This window comes from Haliotis asinina, chromosome 1 (genome assembly GCF_037392515.1).
Source record: "Haliotis asinina isolate JCU_RB_2024 chromosome 1, JCU_Hal_asi_v2, whole genome shotgun sequence".
NCBI classification, from domain to species: Eukaryota; Metazoa; Mollusca; class Gastropoda; order Lepetellida; family Haliotidae; genus Haliotis; species Haliotis asinina.
In genome coordinates, this window is record NC_090280.1 from 20219891 (window position 1) to 20241330 (window position 21440).

At 40.8% G+C, this 21440-nt stretch overlaps 3 protein-coding genes across 3 annotated transcripts; 1 reads left to right on the forward strand and 2 right to left on the reverse strand.

Moving 5' to 3' along the window:
* Positions 1-2477: 2477 nt before the first annotated feature.
* LOC137256463 (uncharacterized) lies at positions 2478-6551 on the reverse strand. The gene is made up of 4 exons (XM_067794333.1): positions 6370-6551; positions 5445-5757; positions 3810-4633; positions 2478-3291 (listed from the first exon to the last, which is right to left on the reverse strand). Exons 1-4 carry the CDS (start codon positions 6549-6551, stop codon positions 2478-2480), a joined length of 2133 nt encoding a protein of 710 aa, XP_067650434.1.
* A 6023-nt stretch (positions 6552-12574) lies between these two features.
* LOC137256550 (uncharacterized) lies at positions 12575-13003 on the reverse strand. The gene has a single exon (XM_067794448.1). It carries the CDS (start codon positions 13001-13003, stop codon positions 12575-12577), a length of 429 nt encoding a protein of 142 aa, XP_067650549.1.
* Positions 13004-16802: 3799 nt separating this feature from the next.
* On the forward strand, positions 16803-18206 carry LOC137256632 (beta-1,4-mannosyl-glycoprotein 4-beta-N-acetylglucosaminyltransferase-like). Its single transcript, XM_067794558.1, has one exon. The coding sequence runs from the start codon at positions 16803-16805 to the stop codon at positions 18204-18206; it is 1404 nt and encodes a 467-aa protein (XP_067650659.1).
* Positions 18207-21440: the final 3234 nt, after the last annotated feature.

Consider the following 21440-nt stretch of genomic DNA (forward strand, 5'->3'; position numbering starts at 1 on the left):
CTCACATGTGAGATGGTTATATTACGCAGTATACGCTACCAAGCGTACACTGTGCCAGTCCTTTCCTTTTCCTCTGGAGCAGTTGATTGGGCAAAACAAGTCTTGACCGCCTGACCAGAAGGATCATGTCTGATAACAGAGCCCACCATCCGCTCTCCTCTCTTAATCGTTTATGTGTGCCAGTTAATTCTGAGGTTGGGGCTTGACTAATTTGGAGGCTCTTCATGATAACATTTTATTGTGCACTGTTACACATGTCTATTTAAGAGAATTAGTCACAAACAATAGATAATATGATGAAAGAAAGGAATTCTACAGCTATTTTGAACGCGCCAAGGACATTGGACAGAATCCGTTCATGGCATGACGGCAATGTTCTGCTGGACGGTAGTAAACAAGGTGAAGTCCTTCACCAAGTCTGCCCAGAGTCTGTCATTTGTGGAGGAACTCTCTGAGAAGCCCTTGCATGTTTACATGCAGTGTGTGGAACAGAACAGCAACAGAACAGAACAGAACAGAACGTCAGTTGATTTTGTTACCGTTAAGAATTTACCGTGACAACAATGTAAGAAATCCCCTGTGAACCAGCAAAACAGAACAAAGACAAGTCGTACACGTTCAAATTATGTATTGTTATTATGCAATGAGAGCAAGGTATAAAAAGTCACAAGTATATAACATTGCAGATTTCAGGTACAATTCAAGAGAGACAAAATCTAAGTCAATGAGTCACAAAATACAGTATAGCAAACTCATCAAAGTCTTGATGTGAGAGAGAATCAACTATGGCAGAATGTCAACACAGCGATCGGTGCGACAGCAGATAATGTAGGTCAGGCGTTGACGGGTTTTGATGACCAATAAGTAACTCCAGTATATATGAATGAGTGTGAGTGTCGCCCTCAACACGGCAACCAGCCTTTATATATTTACTAAGTCATTTCCCGAAGGTTCGGGCACAAACGAACATCGTCATCACTGTAGAATGCCCTCGAATAAGTCTCCCGGAAGTAGATACAAAGAAAACTAGGAGCAGATAAATTCCGGAAATACCAGAACTCTAAAAGTGTTGACCAGCTATTAAAACGAAATGTGACCCATGATATCTAATATTCCAAACACTAAATGTTGTGACCCAATATGATTATTACTTAATTAATAACAAAAACATAAAGCAAATACACACTCGTAACAGTCTCAAATGTGAAACTTATTGATTGATGAATTGATCATTGAAATACATTTACAGCAGTTATACATTTATGTACTTCAGTACATTACTTATAAAAACTTAAATCGACACTGTTTTTCAATAAAACAGTGTATAGATTTAACATTTTGCAAATTTGCAGTTTCTGATATTTTAATATTTCCATATAAGACAGAATTGAGGTATTCATTTGTTAAATTATCATAACTTGTAAATTATCGCCACAAATAGCACCAGAACAACAAGGTGGGTCATGAGATATAAAACTATATCCTAATCGAAGGCTACAGTGCATACTTTCACAGAATCTTCTTTCAAAATTTGCATAAATAGCTAGGTGCTTTGTTGTGTATCATTTAGTGAACAATGTTTTACTTTTGTACAAGTCTCCTTTCAGCTGGAGGTAGGAAATTAGTTTCTTCATACAATATGTTACAGCTGGTACCCCATGTTACCCCTCATAGAGTTCCTAAAGCGCCAAGCTGTAATTCTTCCAAACATGTCTATTTTTATGATCAATTGTGCAAGGTAGTATAAAGGATGTATACACAACGAGTATTTCTTGATAAACAATATTTCCAACGTCTCAAGCGCTGTTTATTTGAGAGGTCCAGTTTCAGTCTGCTTGAAGAACGAGTCCTAAATGTTTACGTTTATTTACCTCTTTATTAGGGATACCCTGCATAGTTGATACATCTATAAAACATAATGTGACTGTTGGTTTCTAGGTTTCATAAAATATCACTTCAAAACGACAATTCAGAATCTTCATATATTCCTGTTTAATTCTGTCGACAGACAAGGTATTCGACCTTATAAGTAGATTCTCTGTGAAGATTGACTGCAATACAATCATAAAAATCTGACTTAAGTAAAGACAGTCAGTGTAACATATGAATACAAGTTCATGCTTCTACCACGACAAATACACTTTCATAGTTAGAAACGGAATATCTAATACAAGGAAATGTAACTTATATTACTGGACATGTATAAAATGATAATTTACCGTTTATATGCTGGAGTGTCGAAACGAAGGTCCGAAGCATGGCGAATCGAAAAACGTGTGCAAACAAATCCGAATTATTTCCCTTTGAGAGCTACAAGTATGCAGAGTGCACACCGCTAAGGAAAACTTTGCTAGAACAAGAACAAGAACAAATTCAAAATTCCTACATTCCGACCCACTAATTGTGAAGAATAAACGAAAACAATTACTATCTGAAATTCAAATACAATCTACACAGCTGGATGATGTTTCAAACAGTCACTTCTTAATATCGTCATTTTCAGTGATAACGCATAGTTTGTCCACAGGACGCCGCAGCGTCGCATTTTGTGTCTTCACAACCACAACACGAACGTGTCCCTTTTTGTCTGGGAATACCTCAAGGATTCGTCCCAAACACCAGGCATTACGAGGCAAGTTGTCCATCACAAGAACAATATCATTCACAGCAACGTTCTTCTGTTCACGAGTCCACTTTTGTCGCTCTTGCTGCATTGTGATGTATTCTCGTGACCATCGACGCCAGAAGACGTCTGCTATATACTGAATCTGTCTCCATCTTTTTCTGGCGTAGCATTCATCTTTGCAGAAGAGTCCAGGAGGCATCAGTTGGTTGCCATGTAACAGGAGCAGGTGATTCGGTGTTGATGGAGTCAAGTCTCTGAGGTCACTGGACACTGTTGTGATTGGGCGATTGTTTATGGTCGATTCCACCTCACAAAATACTGTTTGAAGGCCTTCATCATCAGAGTGAACTACTTGGTCATGTAACAGAGAATACAGAATCCGTCTGATAGTTCTAATCATCCTTTCCCATATGCCACCGTGATGTGACCCTGAAGGTGGACTGAACTCCCATACTACATCTCTCTGAGTACACACCTTGTTGATTTGGTGAAGATTCCACCTTTTGATCTCCTCTCTCATTTCTTTTTCACATCCAACAAGGTTTGTGCCGTTATCTGATCTGATGCGTTTCGGATATCCTCTTCGAGCAAAGAAGCAACGGAAGGCATTGATACAGGAGTTTGTGTCAAGAGTGAAGGCCACTTCCAGGTGCACGGCTCTCTCACTGTCAGGCAAGTAAATACGACACCATATCGCTTCATTGTCGCACGACCTCTTTTTATGTAAAACGGCCCAAAGAAATCAACTCCGACATTTGTGAATGGAGGCTCATTTGGAGTAAGTCTATCAAGTGGAATGTCTGCCATCTTCTGTATCTTTTGCCGAGCACTGTACTTTCGACAAACGATGCATCTGGAGATAATGCGTTTCATCAGGTACCCAGCTCCAATAATCCAGAATTGCTGTCTCAGTTGACTTAGCATTGCTGCCTTTCCCATATGCCCAACACATTTATGACAGTCTTTCACAATCAATTCTGACACATAAGAATTTTTGGGCAACAAGACAGGATGCTTTACTTCATATGGGATGAATGCATTGGACAGTCGTCCCCCAACCCTAATCACATCATTATCAAGAAACGGATCTAGTTTTCTAACTTGCTTGTCGAGTTCAAATTGTCCTGAATGAGAACCTTGCAATGTGCGAAGAAGCTGTGGGAAGTGCCTTTTCTGAACGTACTGAATGATGGCTATCTCGGCTTTATGAAACATCAGAACCGAGAAGTAAGTAGCTTCTTTTGCTGGCAAGGTGCAGTCTTCATGTTCGTGTTGAGAATTCAAGTTCTGTTTTTCATGCACTTTCCTTTGCAGAGTTTCTTTCAACAGCAAATACACGCTGACAACCCGTTTCAGTTTCATCCAAGAGGAGCTATAGTTGAGAAGTCTTTCAACTGACTCTATACATTTACTTGTCACCGCAGCATTTACAGTTTTCTTTACTTCGGGATCATCAGGGCTGATCTCTGGTAGTTCAGTATGTGATGGCCACTTACTCTCGGGATTCCAAAGGAATGAGGGTCCATGAAACCACTGATCCATCTGAATAAATTCATCATAGTTCAAAGCCCTGGATGCTGCATCAGTTGGATTCAACTGAGTTGGGATGTACTGCCACTGTCTGGGTTGCGAACCATCTCTAATGACTTCAGTTCTGTTGGCCACAAATGTTCTGAAGCGAGAAGATTCATTCTGGATATATCTGATTGTGCTTATACTGTCTGTCCAGAAAAATGTTTTATTCAGCTCATACTGAAGTTCTTTCTTGATAATGTGAGCCAATCGTACACCGACACAAGCAGCTGTCAATTCCAGTCTTGGGATTGTAACACGCTTCAGTGGTGCTACTCTGGCCTTGGACATAATCAGATATGCAGCTACACCGTATCCTTGATTGCTGGCATCTGCGAAGATGTGTAACTGACTAGAAGTCACTGCATCAAAATCACATGGCTTGTAGCATCTTGGAATACTTATTTCTGTCAGTCGAGGAAGCTCCGATATCCACTGTTTCCAAACTTGGCAGTTGGAACCAGTAACTTGTTCATCCCATCAAAGTCTAAGACGGCACATGTCCTGAAGTAGTATCTTTGCTTTCAGAATATATGGTGAAACCAGTCCTAGTGGTCATATACTGATGATACCACAGACAACACTCTCCTTCGAGTGCACTCAGTCGATTTAAGGTTGACTGTAAATCCAAACACGTCATCGGGTATCCTCCAGGTAATTCCCAATGCTCTCTCTTCAAAACCAGCTGTGAATTTATTAAGTTCAAAGTCCTTAACTTTCACAGCCCTATCTTCAGGGGGAATTTCTCTCAACACTTCTTCACTGTTGCCTGTCCACTTTGTAAGATGGAAACCACCTTTCTGACAGAGAGCAGTTACTTGCTTTACTGTAGAAACTGCTTCGGTCACAGTTGCTTTAGATGTCAAGCAATCATCAACATAAAAGTTATTTCTTATGACCTGTGATATCCCAGGGTTGAAGTCTTTCTCGTTGTCATTTGCAGTTTTCAGCAAAGCAGCATTGGCACAACTGGGAGATGAAGTGGTGCCAAACATGTGAACCTTCATTCTGTACTTTAAAGGTGGTTTGCTGAAGTCCCCATTTGGCCACCAAAGGAAGCGTTGGTAATCCCAGTGACGTGTAGGCACGAGAACTTGGTAGAACATGGACTCTATATCTCCCATTATTGCATAGGTTTCCTGTTGAATCTCATTAGAACACCAATCAAACTATTGGTAAGGTCAGGACCAGACAGCAACTGTTTGTTGAGGGAAGTTCCATCGTATGTTGCAGCACAAATGAATACCACACGCAACTTCTTCTTCTTGGGATGATACACCCCATGATGTGGAATGTACCACTTATGTCCGTTGCTTGGTTCTGGCTCGTCACCAGGAATAGCTTCAGCATAGCCCTTCTCACACACCTTCTCAATGAAGGCAGTGTATTCTTGATGAAACTGTATATCCTTTTCCATCCTTTTCTTAAGTTCAGTCAACCTCTTGTAGGCGAGCGAATAGTTATCTGGAAAGTGTACTTCTTTGTTTTTGAAAGGAAGGTCAATTTCATAGTGTCCATCTCTTAACTTGATTGATTCTGCAACTCTGGTGTGAAGGCGTCTGCAACGTTATTGCCTATCAAGAGTCCAACTTCAGCATCTATTTGAGGGATCTGACTGAATGTCATGGAGATGCGACCATTGAGAAACATCTTCCATGGTGGGAATGTGTGCCTTTGACACAGATAGCTTGTCGATTGTGTACAGAGTTGGCAAGTCCACGTAACTATCCATCAAGAGACTACAAGCTGTTACACCGGACACTGCGTGAGTGTCAACTGTTCTAGGGTGACCCATGCTATCAATACTTATCTTCATTGGTTTTCCGATGGCACCTAGTTGTTTGTTCAAGTCAGTGTGGTACAAAAGGAAGCACTGCTGCAGGGGTCGAGAAAAGCATGTCTCTACTGCATGTATTCCTTCGGTCATCCCCAGCTTCACTGGAACAATCACCATTGTGCAGGCTCTGTATGAGATCTCGCCGACCCCCTTGTCAGGTTGTATGCTGGAACTGAAGGTACTTGCCTGCATCCTTTTAGGTGCTGTTATGTCAAGATGGAAAAGAGTATTATGTCTTCGTTGACACTTAGTACATGTTATGTTTGCATGACAATCCTTACTTAGGTGTCCTCTTTGGAGACATTTAAAGCAAAGTCCTTTGTCTTTAACAAACTGGGTCTTGTCTTCAAATCTTAAGACTCTAAATTCTTGACATCCAGCGACAACATGATCAGCAGCACCACAGTATCTGCAGCTTCGTATTGGATCAGTAGGTGGACCTGTGCCTGGAGGTTCATCAAGCCTGTTTGATGACTTCTCATTCTGTGTCTTGGATGTCTGAACTCCAGTAACCATGGTGAGTTTCGGTTTGGCTTGCCAGTTTCTAGTTATCTTGTTACTTCCCTTGTTTTTTCTGTCATGGATCTGTAAATCATCTCTTCCAAACATGGGGTCATTTGCTTTTCTTCATTCTCTTTTCAGGAGACAGACAAGATTAGCAAACTTGATTGGTTCACCAATATCTCGTAGACTTTGGACCAAGGCTCTGAACTTCTCCTGGTGTGAGTAAGGAAGTTTCATAACAAGCCTTTTCAGGTTTTCCTTGTTATCCACGACATCACTTTCTACAGCATGCTCACACTCTGAGAGAAATACTGTGAATTTATCCAGAGCCTTTGGGTCGTCAGGTTTAATAGTTGGCCAATCCAATGCCTTCTCTATGGGATGTACTGCCACTGTCTGGGTTGCGAACCATCTCTAATGACTTCAGTTCTGTTGGCCACAAATGTTCTGAAGCGAGAAGATTCATTCTGGATATATCTGATTGTGCTTATACTGTCTGTCCAGAAAAATGTTTTATTCAGCTCATACTGAAGTTCTTTCTTGATAATGTGAGCCAATCGTACACCGACACAAGCAGCTGTCAATTCCAGTCTTGGGATTGTAACACGCTTCAGTGGTGCTACTCTGGCCTTGGACATAATCATATATGCAGCTACACCGTATCCTTGATTGCTGGCATCTGCGAAGATGTGTAACTGACTAGAAGTCACTGCATCAAAATCACATGGCTTGTAGCATCTTGGAATACTTATTTCTGTCAGTCGAGGAAGCTCCGATATCCACTGTTTCCAAACTTGGCAGTTGGAACCAGTAACTTGTTCATCCCATCAAAGTCTAAGACGGCACATGTCCTGAAGTAGTATCTTTGCTTTCAGAATATATGGTGAAACCAGTCCTAGTGGTCATATACTGATGATACCACAGACAACACTTTCCTTCGAGTGCACTCAGTCGATTTAAGGTTGACTGTAACTCCAAACACGTCATCGGGTATCCTCCAGGTAATTCCCAATGCTCTCTCTTCAAAACCAGCTGTGAATTTATTAAGTTCAAAGTCCTTAACTTTCACAGCCCTATCTTCAGGGGGAATTTCTCTCAACACTTCTTCACTGTTGCCTGTCCACTTTGTAAGATGGAAACCACCTTTCTGACAGAGAGCAGTTACTTGCTTTACTGTAGAAACTGCTTCGGTCACAGTTGCTTTAGATGTCAAGCAATCATCAACATAAAAGTTATTTCTTATGACCTGTGATATCCCAGGGTTGAAGTCTTTCTCGTTGTCATTTGCAGTTTTCAGCAAAGCAGCATTGGCACAACTGGGAGATGAAGTGGTGCCAAACATGTGAACCTTCATTCTGTACTTTAAAGGTGGTTTGCTGAAGTCCCCTTTTGGTCACCAAAGGAAGCGTTGGTAATCCCAGTGACGTGTAGGCACGAGAACTTGGTAGAACATGGACTCTATATCTCCCATTATTGCATAGGTTTCCTGTTGAATCTCATTAGAACACCAATCAAACTATTGGTAAGGTCAGGACCAGACAGCAACTGTTTGTTGAGGGAAGTTCCATCGTATGGTGCAGCACAAATGAATACCACACGCAACTTCTTCTTCTTGGGATGATACACCCCATGATGTGGAATGTACCACTTATGTCCGTTGCTTGGTTCTGGCTCGTCACCAGGAATAGCTTCAGCATAGCCCTTCTCACACACCTTCTCCATGAAGGCAGTGTATTCTTGATGAAACTGTATATCCTTTTCCATCCTTTTCTTAAGTCCAGTCAACCTCTTGTAGGCGAGCGAATAGTTATCTGGAAAGTGTACTTCTTTGTTTTTGAAAGGAAGGTCAATTTCATAGTGTCCATCTTTTAACTTGATTGATTCTGCAACTCTCTCCATGAACACTTTGTCTTCTTGTGAAAAGTCTTTTTCATCTTCTATGACCCTCTCTGGAAAGTCAGTATTATATGACTGTCGTACCATGTGATCTAGTTTCTGTAGTTATTCAAACTCTTGGATTGCAACTATTTCTGTTCTGTTCACAGTGTATCTTGGGAACTGTGAAGATTCATTGGTCACTCCATGTCTTGGTAGGTTCCACAATGCCCAGCCTAGACGGGTCCTTGTTGCATGTGGTGAATGTTCCTCTCCTATTCTTATGTCCATTGGTGTGTAGGCGTCTGCAACGTTATTGCCTATCAAGAGTCCAACTTCAGCATCTATTTGAGGGATCTGAATGTCATGGAGATGCGACCATTGAGAAACATCTTCCATGGTGGGAATGTGTGCCTTTGACACAGGTAGCTTGTCGATTGTGTACAGAGTTGGCAAGTCCACGTGACTATCCATCAAGAGACTACAAGCTGTTACACCGGACACTGCGTGAGTGTCAACTGTTCTAGGGTGGCCCATGCTATCAATACTTATCTTCATTGGTTTTCCGATGGCACCTAGTTGTTTCATCAAGTCAGTGGTACAAAAGGAAGCACTGCTGCCGGGGTCAAGAAAAGCATGTCTCTACTGCATGTATTCCTTCGGTCATCCTCAGCTTCACTGGAACAATCACCATTGTGCAGGCTCTGTATGAGATCTCGCCGACCCCCTTGTCAGGTTGTATGCTGGAACTGAAGGTACTTGCCTGCATCCTTTTAGGTGCTGTTATGTCAAGATGGAAAAGAGTATTATGTCTTCGTTGACACTTAGTACATGTTATGTTTGCACGACAATCCTTACTTAGGTGTCCTCTTTGGAGACATTTAAAGCAAAGTCCTTTGTCTTTAACAAACTGGGTCTTGTCTTCAAATCTTAAGACTCTAAATTCTTGACATCCAGCGACAACATGATCAGCAGCACCACAGTATCTGCAGCTTCGTATTGGATCAGTAGGTGGACCTGTGCCTGGAGGTTCATCAAGCCTGTTTGATGACTTCTCATTCTGTGTCTTGGATGTCTGAACTCCAGTAACCATGGTGAGTTTCGGTTTGGCTTGCCAGTTTCTAGTTATCTTGTTACTTCCCTTGTTTTTTCTGTCATGGATCTGTAAATCATCTCTTCCAAACATGGGGTCATTTGCTTTTCTTCATTCTCTATTCAAGAGACAGACAAGATTAGCAAACTTGATTGGTTCACCAATATCTCGTAGACTTTGGACCAAGGCTCTGAACTTCTCCTGGTGTGAGTAAGGAAGTTTCATAACAAGCCTTTTAAGGTTTTCCTTGTTATCCAAGACATCACTTTCTACAGCATGCTCACACTCTGAGAGAAATACTGTGAATTTATCCAGAGCCTTTGGGTCGTCAGGTTTAATAGTTGGCCAATCCAATGCCTTCTCTATGGGATGTACTGCCACTGTCTGGGTTGCGAACCATCTCTAATGACTTCAGTTCTGTTGGCCACAAATGTTCTGAAGCGAGAAGATTCATTCTGGATATATCTGATTGTGCTTATACTGTCTGTCCAGAAAAATGTTTTATTCAGCTCATACTGAAGTTCTTTCTTGATAATGTGAGCCAATCGTACACCGACACAAGCAGCTGTCAATTCCAGTCTTGGGATTGTAACACGCTTCAGTGGTGCTACTCTGGCCTTGGACATAATCATATATGCAGCTACACCGTATCCTTGATTGCTGGCATCTGCGAAGATGTGTAACTGACTAGAAGTCACTGCATCAAAATCACATGGCTTGTAGCATCTTGGAATACTTATTTCTGTCAGTCGAGGAAGCTCCGATATCCACTGTTTCCAAACTTGGCAGTTGGAACCAGTAACTTGTTCATCCCATCAAAGTCTAAGACGGCACATGTCCTGAAGTAGTATCTTTGCTTTCAGAATATATGGTGAAACCAGTCCTAGTGGTCATATACTGATGATACCACAGACAACACTTTCCTTCGAGTGCACTCAGTCGATTTAAGGTTGACTGTAACTCCAAACACGTCATCGGGTATCCTCCAGGTAATTCCCAATGCTCTCTCTTCAAAACCAGCTGTGAATTTATTAAGTTCAAAGTCCTTAACTTTCACAGCCCTATCTTCAGGGGGAATTTCTCTCAACACTTCTTCACTGTTGCCTGTCCACTTTGTAAGATGGAAACCACCTTTCTGACAGAGAGCAGTTACTTGCTTTACTGTAGAAACTGCTTCGGTCACAGTTGCTTTAGATGTCAAGCAATCATCAACATAAAAGTTATTTCTTATGACCTGTGATATCCCAGGGTTGAAGTCTTTCTCGTTGTCATTTGCAGTTTTCAGCAAAGCAGCATTGGCACAACTGGGAGATGAAGTGGTGCCAAACATGTGAACCTTCATTCTGTACTTTAAAGGTGGTTTGCTGAAGTCCCCTTTTGGTCACCAAAGGAAGCGTTGGTAATCCCAGTGACGTGTAGGCACGAGAACTTGGTAGAACATGGACTCTATATCTCCCATTATTGCATAGGTTTCCTGTTGAATCTCATTAGAACACCAATCAAACTATTGGTAAGGTCAGGACCAGACAGCAACTGTTTGTTGAGGGAAGTTCCATCGTATGGTGCAGCACAAATGAATACCACACGCAACTTCTTCTTCTTGGGATGATACACCCCATGATGTGGAATGTACCACTTATGTCCGTTGCTTGGTTCTGGCTCGTCACCAGGAATAGCTTCAGCATAGCCCTTCTCACACACCTTCTCCATGAAGGCAGTGTATTCTTGATGAAACTGTATATCCTTTTCCATCCTTTTCTTAAGTCCAGTCAACCTCTTGTAGGCGAGCGAATAGTTATCTGGAAAGTGTACTTCTTTGTTTTTGAAAGGAAGGTCAATTTCATAGTGTCCATCTTTTAACTTGATTGATTCTGCAACTCTCTCCATGAACACTTTGTCTTCTTGTGAAAAGTCTTTTTCATCTTCTATGACCCTCTCTGGAAAGTCAGTATTATATGACTGTCGTACCATGTGATCTAGTTTCTGTAGTTATTCAAACTCTTGGATTGCAACTATTTCTGTTCTGTTCACAGTGTATCTTGGGAACTGTGAAGATTCATTGGTCACTCCATGTCTTGGTAGGTTCCACAATGCCCAGCCTAGACGGGTCCTTGTTGCATGTGGTGAATGTTCCTCTCCTATTCTTATGTCCATTGGTGTGTAGGCGTCTGCAACGTTATTGCCTATCAAGAGTCCAACTTCAGCATCTATTTGAGGGATCTGAATGTCATGGAGATGCGACCATTGAGAAACATCTTCCATGGTGGGAATGTGTGCCTTTGACACAGGTAGCTTGTCGATTGTGTACAGAGTTGGCAAGTCCACGTGACTATCCATCAAGAGACTACAAGCTGTTACACCGGACACTGCGTGAGTGTCAACTGTTCTAGGGTGGCCCATGCTATCAATACTTATCTTCATTGGTTTTCCGATGGCACCTAGTTGTTTCATCAAGTCAGTGGTACAAAAGGAAGCACTGCTGCCGGGGTCAAGAAAAGCATGTCTCTACTGCATGTATTCCTTCGGTCATCCTCAGCTTCACTGGAACAATCACCATTGTGCAGGCTCTGTATGAGATCTCGCCGACCCCCTTGTCAGGTTGTATGCTGGAACTGAAGGTACTTGCCTGCATCCTTTTAGGTGCTGTTATGTCAAGATGGAAAAGAGTATTATGTCTTCGTTGACACTTAGTACATGTTATGTTTGCACGACAATCCTTACTTAGGTGTCCTCTTTGGAGACATTTAAAGCAAAGTCCTTTGTCTTTAACAAACTGGGTCTTGTCTTCAAATCTTAAGACTCTAAATTCTTGACATCCAGCGACAACATGATCAGCAGCACCACAGTATCTGCAGCTTCGTATTGGATCAGTAGGTGGACCTGTGCCTGGAGGTTCATCAAGCCTGTTTGATGACTTCTCATTCTGTGTCTTGGATGTCTGAACTCCAGTAACCATGGTGAGTTTCGGTTTGGCTTGCCAGTTTCTAGTTATCTTGTTACTTCCCTTGTTTTTTCTGTCATGGATCTGTAAATCATCTCTTCCAAACATGGGGTCATTTGCTTTTCTTCATTCTCTTTTCAAGAGACAGACAAGATTAGCAAACTTGATTGGTTCACCAATATCTCGTAGACTTTGGACCAAGGCTCTGAACTTCTCCTGGTGTGAGTAAGGAAGTTTCATAACAAGCCTTTTAAGGTTTTCCTTGTTATCCAAGACATCACTTTCTACAGCATGCTCACACTCTGAGAGAAATACTGTGAATTTATCTAGAGCCTTTGGGTCGTCAGGTTTAATAGTTGGCCAATCCAATGCCTTCTCTATAAAGGCGCTAACAATAATCTCTCCATCCCCGTACCTTTCTTTCAATTCCTTCATAGCAGCAGGGTAGCCTTTATCAGCGTTCAAATATCCATAACTGCTAACAATACTCTTAGCTTCTCCAGAGGTATACTGTTCAAGGTAATTCAAGAGTTCATCACAATCGTCAGTATTCATCATAATCCTGGATTGAACTGTCTCATAAATTTCTGGTACTCCAGTGGATCACCGCTGAAAACCATTACTTCGGACACTGGTTTCTTGAGCTGTTGAACAACTGATGCTATCACCTTCCCTGAAGAGTGATCCACAGAACTAGTTGCTTTTATGGTTGTAACTGGATCAGGTCTCTTGAGTTATTGTTCCTATCTCTAAGGACAGATAGAGGTTCAATATGGATTTTACTTAAAACAGAATGTCGACTACTGAGATCTTCTTCAAAATCATCAAGCACTCTGCGTCGAGCATCTGAAATAGCCATCTCAGTTTTTAAGTTCAGCCTTTCGTCTTCCATTTTCAGCCTCATTTTCTGGATTTCCAATTTCTGTCTCTCTTCAAACACTGCTTCTTTTGCTTTCAGTTCTGCCATTCTCTGCTCCTCTATCAAGCGTGCTGACGAAATCTGCGAAGTTACAGATCTTGATCTTGACGAATTATCAAAGTTTAACTTCACATCATTCTCTCTGGCTTGTTCCTGCCTCTCTAATTCCTTATTTTGCAACCACTTGTCCACTGTAATCTTGAAATGCTGCTCCATGTCAATAAATGTTTCTACTGAGGAAAGTTTTGTATGAAATACCTCTGAAATGTCTACATCAGGTGTCTTAATTAATTTAGACAGATCACCTCTTTCCTTAAGAATTTCTTCAAAAACAGTCAACCAGTCTGTACATACTGATCTGACATGTTCATAGTCTATCTGCTCACTATCAGTTTCTAGCAGTGGTGAAAGTGCCCGTTCTACTTTCACTAGTTTGTCACACAGTTGTTTCAAGTTTTTGCTCTTGATTACTAAATTATACTGTAAGCCTTTAGATGTCAAAGTTCTTTTCCGTGTAGATTTATCTGCATTTGGGCTCAAATGCGAGTCAATGTTCCCTTCCTCTGACATAGTGTAAACACAGCCGTTACAACTGGGTTGAACTGTAGAGCGTCATCAACTGCACTGTCAACAGAGGTTCCGCTCTCACGAGACGGTCGAACTGTAGTGCGAAAAAAGCGTGCAGCACGTGTACACTTCAGATAATGCAAAACGTCAATAATGTTGGTTTCTAGGTTTCATAAAATATCACTTCAAAACGACAATTCAGAATCTTCATATATTCCTGTTTAATTCTGTCGACAGACAAGGTATTCGACCTTATAAGTAGATTCTCTGAGAAGATTGACTGCAATACAGTCATAAAAATCTGACTTAAGTAAAGACAGTCAGTGTAACATATGAATACAAGTTCGTGCTTCTACCACGACAAATACACTTTCATAGTTAGAAACGGAATATCTAATACAAGGAAATGTAACTTATATTACTGGACATGTGTAAAATGATAATTTACCGTTTATATGCTGGAGTGTCGAAACGAAGGTCCGAAACATGGCGAATCGAATTAACTCCCTCTGAGAGCTACAAGTATGCAGAGTGCACACCGCTAAGGAAAACTTTGCTAGAAATAAACAAGAACAAATTCAAAATTCCTACAGTGACGTACCATCAACGAAAAGTCTTACACGATAGTCTATATCATCTACAGGACCATTTATGTTTGTCATCCAAAACTGTGCTCTACGGGGGATGTCACGTGTGTCAGATCATATGATATCTCCTATCAGATATCGCTTTGACAGTAGTTTTTGTACAATGGTATGACATCATGAACTTGATGACGTCATTATCCTGAGACATCGCTGCACTACAAGTCTGATGGTAGTAAAGTGTTGAGATGTACATTTTTCATTGAAAACTAATGACGAATGATTTTTGATGATAAATAGAATCTCACTCTCATGTCCACTGATATCAGTTAAATCAACACTGGTTCATATAGATACTTCATAATAATGCAAGCCTCGGATATTTGTAACTTTATCAACTCGTATCTTTAAGGGCGATGTTGACAGCTGTAACAGCTTGTTCGCCTGAATGTTAAACAGATGAGCTATTGAATATGTTTTAAGAGTACTGTTGGGAATTTTCTTCCCCAAACGAACACGTCCAGTGAACGCCACAGGTGTATGTAAAGGTAAGTTAAGATTGCATTTTAAAATACATTTTGTGAAGGTTGCGGAATGTTTTCACACGTTCACAACACGCCATTCTACACTCTTTTTTTTATTACTCAGTGACCAAGCGAACGATAAGTCTGACTGGCTGTTTGCAGTTGTCATCCGAAAACCATTCGATTTGGGATCATATAAAGTTTCATTTCACAACAAACAAAATTAAAAATGAACAGAACAAATGTATGTATGATGTCCCGTGTTTCGTTGTTCATTATTTACGTTTGTAGCTGGAATATTTCTTGCCTCCATGTACCCGTATATTTGTTTGGTATGTGCTAAACTGTTAAAACATTTGCCAGAGAATAGTGATATTTTCACTGCTGTGACAGAAAGTTAATATTTAAACTCGTTGTTCCTGCATGGCAAATGTCCCTTTGCCATAACTACTTGTCGATAAGTTGATCGTCGAGTCCTTGAGCGACCGTGCCAGACACCACGACGTGCGAGTGAGCCAGTTGGCAGCATTCAAAACTGAAATTTTGTGTTGCTGTGACTTTACATCAGTACCAGCAGGAGAGAGAGTTGCACGTGTGAAAATTGAAACTGAAATTTCACAACACACGCTTGTTGATTACTACTTGTTCCACTAACAAGTGAAAAATAGCGAAAAGTAACGACAAAATAATGATCTTGGGGCGTAGTTACCATTTAGACATGATTCTTTCTGAAAACGTTTGGCGAACCCTGAATAGTTTCTAAGTATAAAGTTTGGCAGCCGATCGGGTTTTCACCGAATCAATTTTAGAGCATATTATCGTTCTCAAATGATTGAATTGGAATCGATGGAAGGGAGATAAATCTGTTTTTCATGTCTCATTCGCAAAATCCAGCAATGGCTATGACTCTCTTTCCTATGAATAAATTTTGACAAAACGGTCAAATGTAGTCCCTGTGAATATTGGCGAGTTACATTTCAGCGACAACACCTGTTGGAAAAAACAGCAAGATGCAAGATTCGAATCTTTTGATTCACAGAAGTTGGTTGAAGTGTACGATCCAACACACATGCTTCAAACAGTTCAAAATTAACATTTAGGTGTTCGGTACGATAAGTACATTGTTCACCGGTCCTTAACCCATGCTCCCATCGTGACTAGTGAACAACTTATAATGTACTACCCATCAAAGATTTAGACTCACTTAAAGCACTCACTATATATTATGTATATGGTAACATGGAAGATGATCCGTACCTTCAATGTAATGCTTACTTAAATATACCTGTCTGTCTTTATGACCGTCTAATATCAGGACACAGATAGTACGTCACACCCAGCGTTTGCCTCACAGCTTATCAAAGTTGTCTCATTTTTCTAACAAAGGTGACACGTCTCACTTATTAGCGGTGATAGCACACGTGACAACTATAATCGTAATTTCAGTATACTTTAAAAGCAAATTCCAGAAGGTTAGATTACAATGAATCGCAAGGAGATTTATTGGAGCGTACACCCTGAGGATTACCGAGGATGCCGTTATATTATTTAATTGTATGTATGTTCCTATTTCAATCTGCCTTTTTTTTATTTTCAGGAATTAAGTGGGTGATGAAAGACTGAGGAATAGGTTTGCCGTATATAAGTATATGACGATGGTCAACAAGGGCCTTTCAATATGTACTCATGTAACCACTGGTAGAATCAGATGGACGTTTGGTTTTCTTCTGTTACTAGCGACCACATCCTTCATTGTAACTATGGGCATGTTGAACAAACACGGAGGCAGTTTCAAATTGAGAGCAGCTGCCACCAAAACAAATAATGAAACCTCATATCCACATCGACATTTCAGTGCTCCCTGCTCAAGAGATCCTCCAAACAGATATCTTCCATTTACGTCTCAAGATCTAATAAATCTCGAAAAGTGGTATTTCTCAGTTGATAATTTCTTTTCCATCAACAACACCCTACCGCTGGATCTACCTGAAGATGTTGGACCTAATTTGTACAAAGATTATGATTTGAAGAAGCCATGGAATTTCACACTTTCCGATCATCGTTCCGAAGAATTTGAAATATTGAATGGCACCGCAGGGTGTTTCATACCAGGTACAACAAGTTCCAAATTACGGGGTACTGAAGTAACGTGCAGATGCACTTCCGGTTATGGCGGCCCACATTGCTCTGTGCCTTCAATAGTCCAGGAGTCTCTACCTCAAGGGCACGTCCCCACACCACGCAATAAACCACGTCGGATTATTCTATCTACAAAATTCAACATGGAGCACCATCTTCTGATGCTTAAGATGTTGCAAGTGCATTCAGCCGTGGATCTGTTTTTGATACTAGAATCCAACTATACTGGACATGGAGATCCACGATCTTTAAGGTTATTACACAATTTGAGACGAGGATACATGAAGCGATTCCACCACAAGATTATGCACGTATTCATTGATACATTCCCATCTAAAGGGCAGTTATATGGAGGTCTTGCAGAGGATTACATCAACAAATATATCACCCCTGCCTTAGAGACGAGAGTTTCAGGACTCAGAAATGATGATCTCTTCATCTACATGGACACTGACGAAACTCCAGATGTGAAGATATTGCAGTTTTTGAAGCTTCACAATGGCTATTCTTTTCCGGTCGGCTTCGTGCTCCAGCATTTTATGTATGGCTTTTATTGGGAATATTCGCCTACGAAAATTATAGGCGTGTGTAGCCTTCAGATGTTCAGAGACGTTTACAACGGAAATGTGTATGCACTTCGAGCAGATAGAGAATGGAAATCATCTTCTCCCAAGTCACATGCATGGTTCATCGGATCACCTGCCAACTATGCTGGCTGGCATGCATCATGGTTCTCCTCGCCATGGGAGGTAATCACGAAGCTGACTTCCGCTATTAATGCTGACTTTCCCAGATGGGGAGACTACCCAGAGAAATGCACATTCGACTATGTTGCTACTCTGTTTATAAAGGGGGGATATTTTGATGGAAAGAAGCAATTCAAACCAATTTGTTTTGATGACATTTATGTACTTAAAGATCATTCTTATCTGTTCAAGCATAAAGAATATTTTAATTTCATGCTTCACAATCCATCGTCTATAAAGATGGATTCCGAGGGCCAAACATTATACACTAGAGGGTAGAGTCTATCCTTTCTGCTCGCCAGTATGTTGCTCCAGTCAGCTTTGCAAGTAGTGAGTGAGTGTGTTTTTACGCCGCTGTTAGCAATGTTCCAGCAATACCACGGACACCAGAAATGTACCCATTTGGGAATCGAACCCGGGTGTCAACTACTCACCGCCACCTTCAAGTAACAGACACCGGGTAGTCCTTTTAGTAAACATAATTTCAGATCCTGCAATTCCTAAGGGCTGTATGTACAGAATATCTGTTTTCATATCAGGGCTTGGAAGGGTGTAACTAATTACACTTCTCTTCAATACTGGTGCCTCCCTGAGACGAAATATGCATTTTGTGCAGTAACTGACATGGGATTCTACCACAGTAGCAAACACCTCTATTTATTCTCCTCTCAGGCTCAAAACTGGAATGGTTTGACAAGTTACTATATTGTCACTATATTAATATCATTCTCCACTTACCTGATGAATTTAGTGAAATTAAATACATTGTATATTGCAAGGACAATAAAATTTGATGACACATTTTCCTGGGATTGGGTTCCGTTGTCCTGGAGGTACATGATGCGCGGCTTTTGGTATGGTTTGATGAGGGTCGAGTACCTTAGTACAGCTGCCGCTCCCAATATGCCGCTTATTATTTGCCGTTTTGGTCATGCGCCACTGCACTTCCGCTCTTGTCGCTGTTTGGATTTGTTTTGGGGTGGTGTTCTTCGGGCGTGTTCGGTAAGTTGCCTGCATGTACGTGGGGATACGTATTGGGATACGTATTCTTTTATTTCTTCCTGAATCAGATATATCAAGAACATTGTCAAGGTACATTTAGAATACGGTCAGTGAACACTATTGTCTTATTTTGCCATATTTTGCTGTTTGGTTGCAGCAGTTTATGCTGGTGTTTTGTTTATCCCAGGATAACCCTAAAAAGATGTCACCATAACATGGAAAAACCTATAGGTGGTCTTGACTTAGTGAAACAGACTAGGAACAAGGGACCATGAGATTCATTACAAATTAGATCAAAGGGGCCTTGGCCTTAATGTCAATTTGTGATATTTCCAGTCCTGACTCTGAGTCACAGCATTTTCACTGACTTTGATGTGAACTTGAGGAAACAGTTCAATAACCTGAAGGATCACACGGTCACAGACGCTAAACATTTACCGCGTGGGAAGGAAAAAGAAATTCTTAACTCTGTTTTGCTTACATTTGAAACCTCTCATCTTCCTGGGCGTTTCACGATGTACTTCTAGTCATTCGAGTTCGTCGTTGTGTAGTCCCAGCTGTGAGATGCTCGAGCTGTTCTTCACTGGATTTTCTGGTCCAGACTCAATTATTTAGAGCCCTCTGCCATGTAGCTGGAATAGTTCAGCGTTAAAAACCGATAACAGCTCAGTGCTGCCTATGACAACACCTACTGAAACAATTCCTCTGGCTAAAGTAGCTAATCAAGGTAGGTCAAAAGTTCCTTGATTTCGTGTTCCATGTCGCCGATATTGTGTAGCTTCCAGCTCAAATCAATTTGCGGGTTAACTGTGAAATTTGCCATCCTGTGAGACTTCATCAGAGCACGTCACGTACAAACAAGAGATCAAATACATGTATATGTCTTGCTTTTAAAACTTTTTAACATTTGTATTCCCTTTTCAGCTCTTTATTAAACAAGCATCATATTTTGGTGGGGGGGTTTCAGTTTGTTTCAAATACAGTTGCTTGCTTGATCTTTTAACCAGTTTTACTAAGGAAAGAATCCTGGCAATTCATAAAATGCTTGAACACCATGAACCTGTACTTTAGTGTGTGATGAAAATAGAATTTCATATAACATGTTGCAACCTTTTTATTTTAATATCCTGGGAGATGTGAGATTTGGGTAATCAATTGATGATAAACGTTACGGTTTATATTCTTTTTTCTGTTTTGTAATGACGACATGTCTACCATGGTTCACGCAGCTTATTGCTTGATGGAACGGATATTACGTATGAAATTCCAACTTCATATTTTATATGATAAAGTACATTAATGAATTACCAAAATGCCGACCCTGAGATTCTGTCGATGTTATCCCATAACGCGCATCGTCATGAACGCAAAGGCCAAATTTTGTTCACCTGAAATAGCGAGTTAATGAGTTTAGCTTTATGTTGCACTCAGCAATATTCCAGTTATGTGGTGGCGGTCTGTAACTAATCATGTCTGGACCAGACAATCCAGTGATCATGAACATCGTTTTGCGCAATCGGGGACGGATGACATATGTCAACCAAGTCAGTGACAACGACACAGGACCGAAAACCGGATACATGCTGAAAAACACAACCGTCCGGATTAACGAGGCTTCACTGTAGTACACCATTGAAATAAAGGGAAATACAGTAGGAAATACACGCTATGACCGGGTTTGCGTATGTTTGCAGATATTTCCTAACCACAAATCTACATCTTTGAAACATATGTTCAAAGTACATTTTCGTATGCACAAGCACCTCGTTCATGTACGCCCTGACCAGAATGTCAGTTATTTCCAAACATGAATTGCAAAACAGATATACCGGTAAATACATGGTCCTACAGTATTTCCAATACATTCCTTTGTATATCAGTAGGGGTTGATATCTGATTTCGTTTATTCGGTTGAAAACGTGAATATACTTAGGTGGGAAACACTTGTTAATTTTCTTAATTTACAAATGTTTCCAAACCTTAGATATTATGTATCATACCAGATTTCAGGGGTCTGTAAATCAACAGTTCATGTATGTTCATATTACCTGTGCTCAAGCAAGATGATCATATGTTTCCATGTGAATTTCGTTGTCACATATCATATTTTAGTGCGTGTGAAATAAACGTTCACGTGGCCCGATTATTCTTATTACTAAACAGCCTGACAAAGACAGCGATATTATGCAAGCTAACACGTCTTTTTATGCTGCAATCGCAACCAGTATCAGTTGTCTTTGGTGTTGGCAAATCTTGTGACTTGCATGTTTCGAGGGATTAAAAGGTTCAGTGGTGAACAAAGGAGGCACACGAAGTTTATTACCTGACGAACTGCAGGATCACAAGTTCGTTCGTGAAGCTGCTCATTACTCTACTTCAGCACATGGTTGTCATGCGCACTACCTTTCCATCTGGTCACTAAATCAGTAAACAAACGAGGCTAAACTGTCAATTTTAGTAAATGACATGGTGTCATTGTATCGGGTGCATACAGCAACCCCTCACAGTTTT

Coding starts and splice junctions, on each gene's coding strand:
- LOC137256632 (XM_067794558.1), top strand. CDS start 16,803: ATGGGCATGTTGAACAAACACGGAGGCAGTTTCAAATTGAGAGCAGCT.
- LOC137256463 (XM_067794333.1), bottom strand. CDS start 6,551: ATGGTTACTGGAGTTCAGACATCCAAGACACAGAATGAGAAGTCATCA. Junction 4,634..5,444: donor AGAAGAAGAAGTTGCGTGTG/GTATTCATTTGT, acceptor GTTTGGAAACAG/TGGATATCGGAGCTTCCTCG. Junction 3,292..3,809: donor GCCGAGATAGCCATCATTCA/GTACGTTCAGAA, acceptor CTTGCCTGACAG/TGAGAGAGCCGTGCACCTGG.
- LOC137256550 (XM_067794448.1), bottom strand. CDS start 13,003: ATGAATACTGACGATTGTGATGAACTCTTGAATTACCTTGAACAGTAT.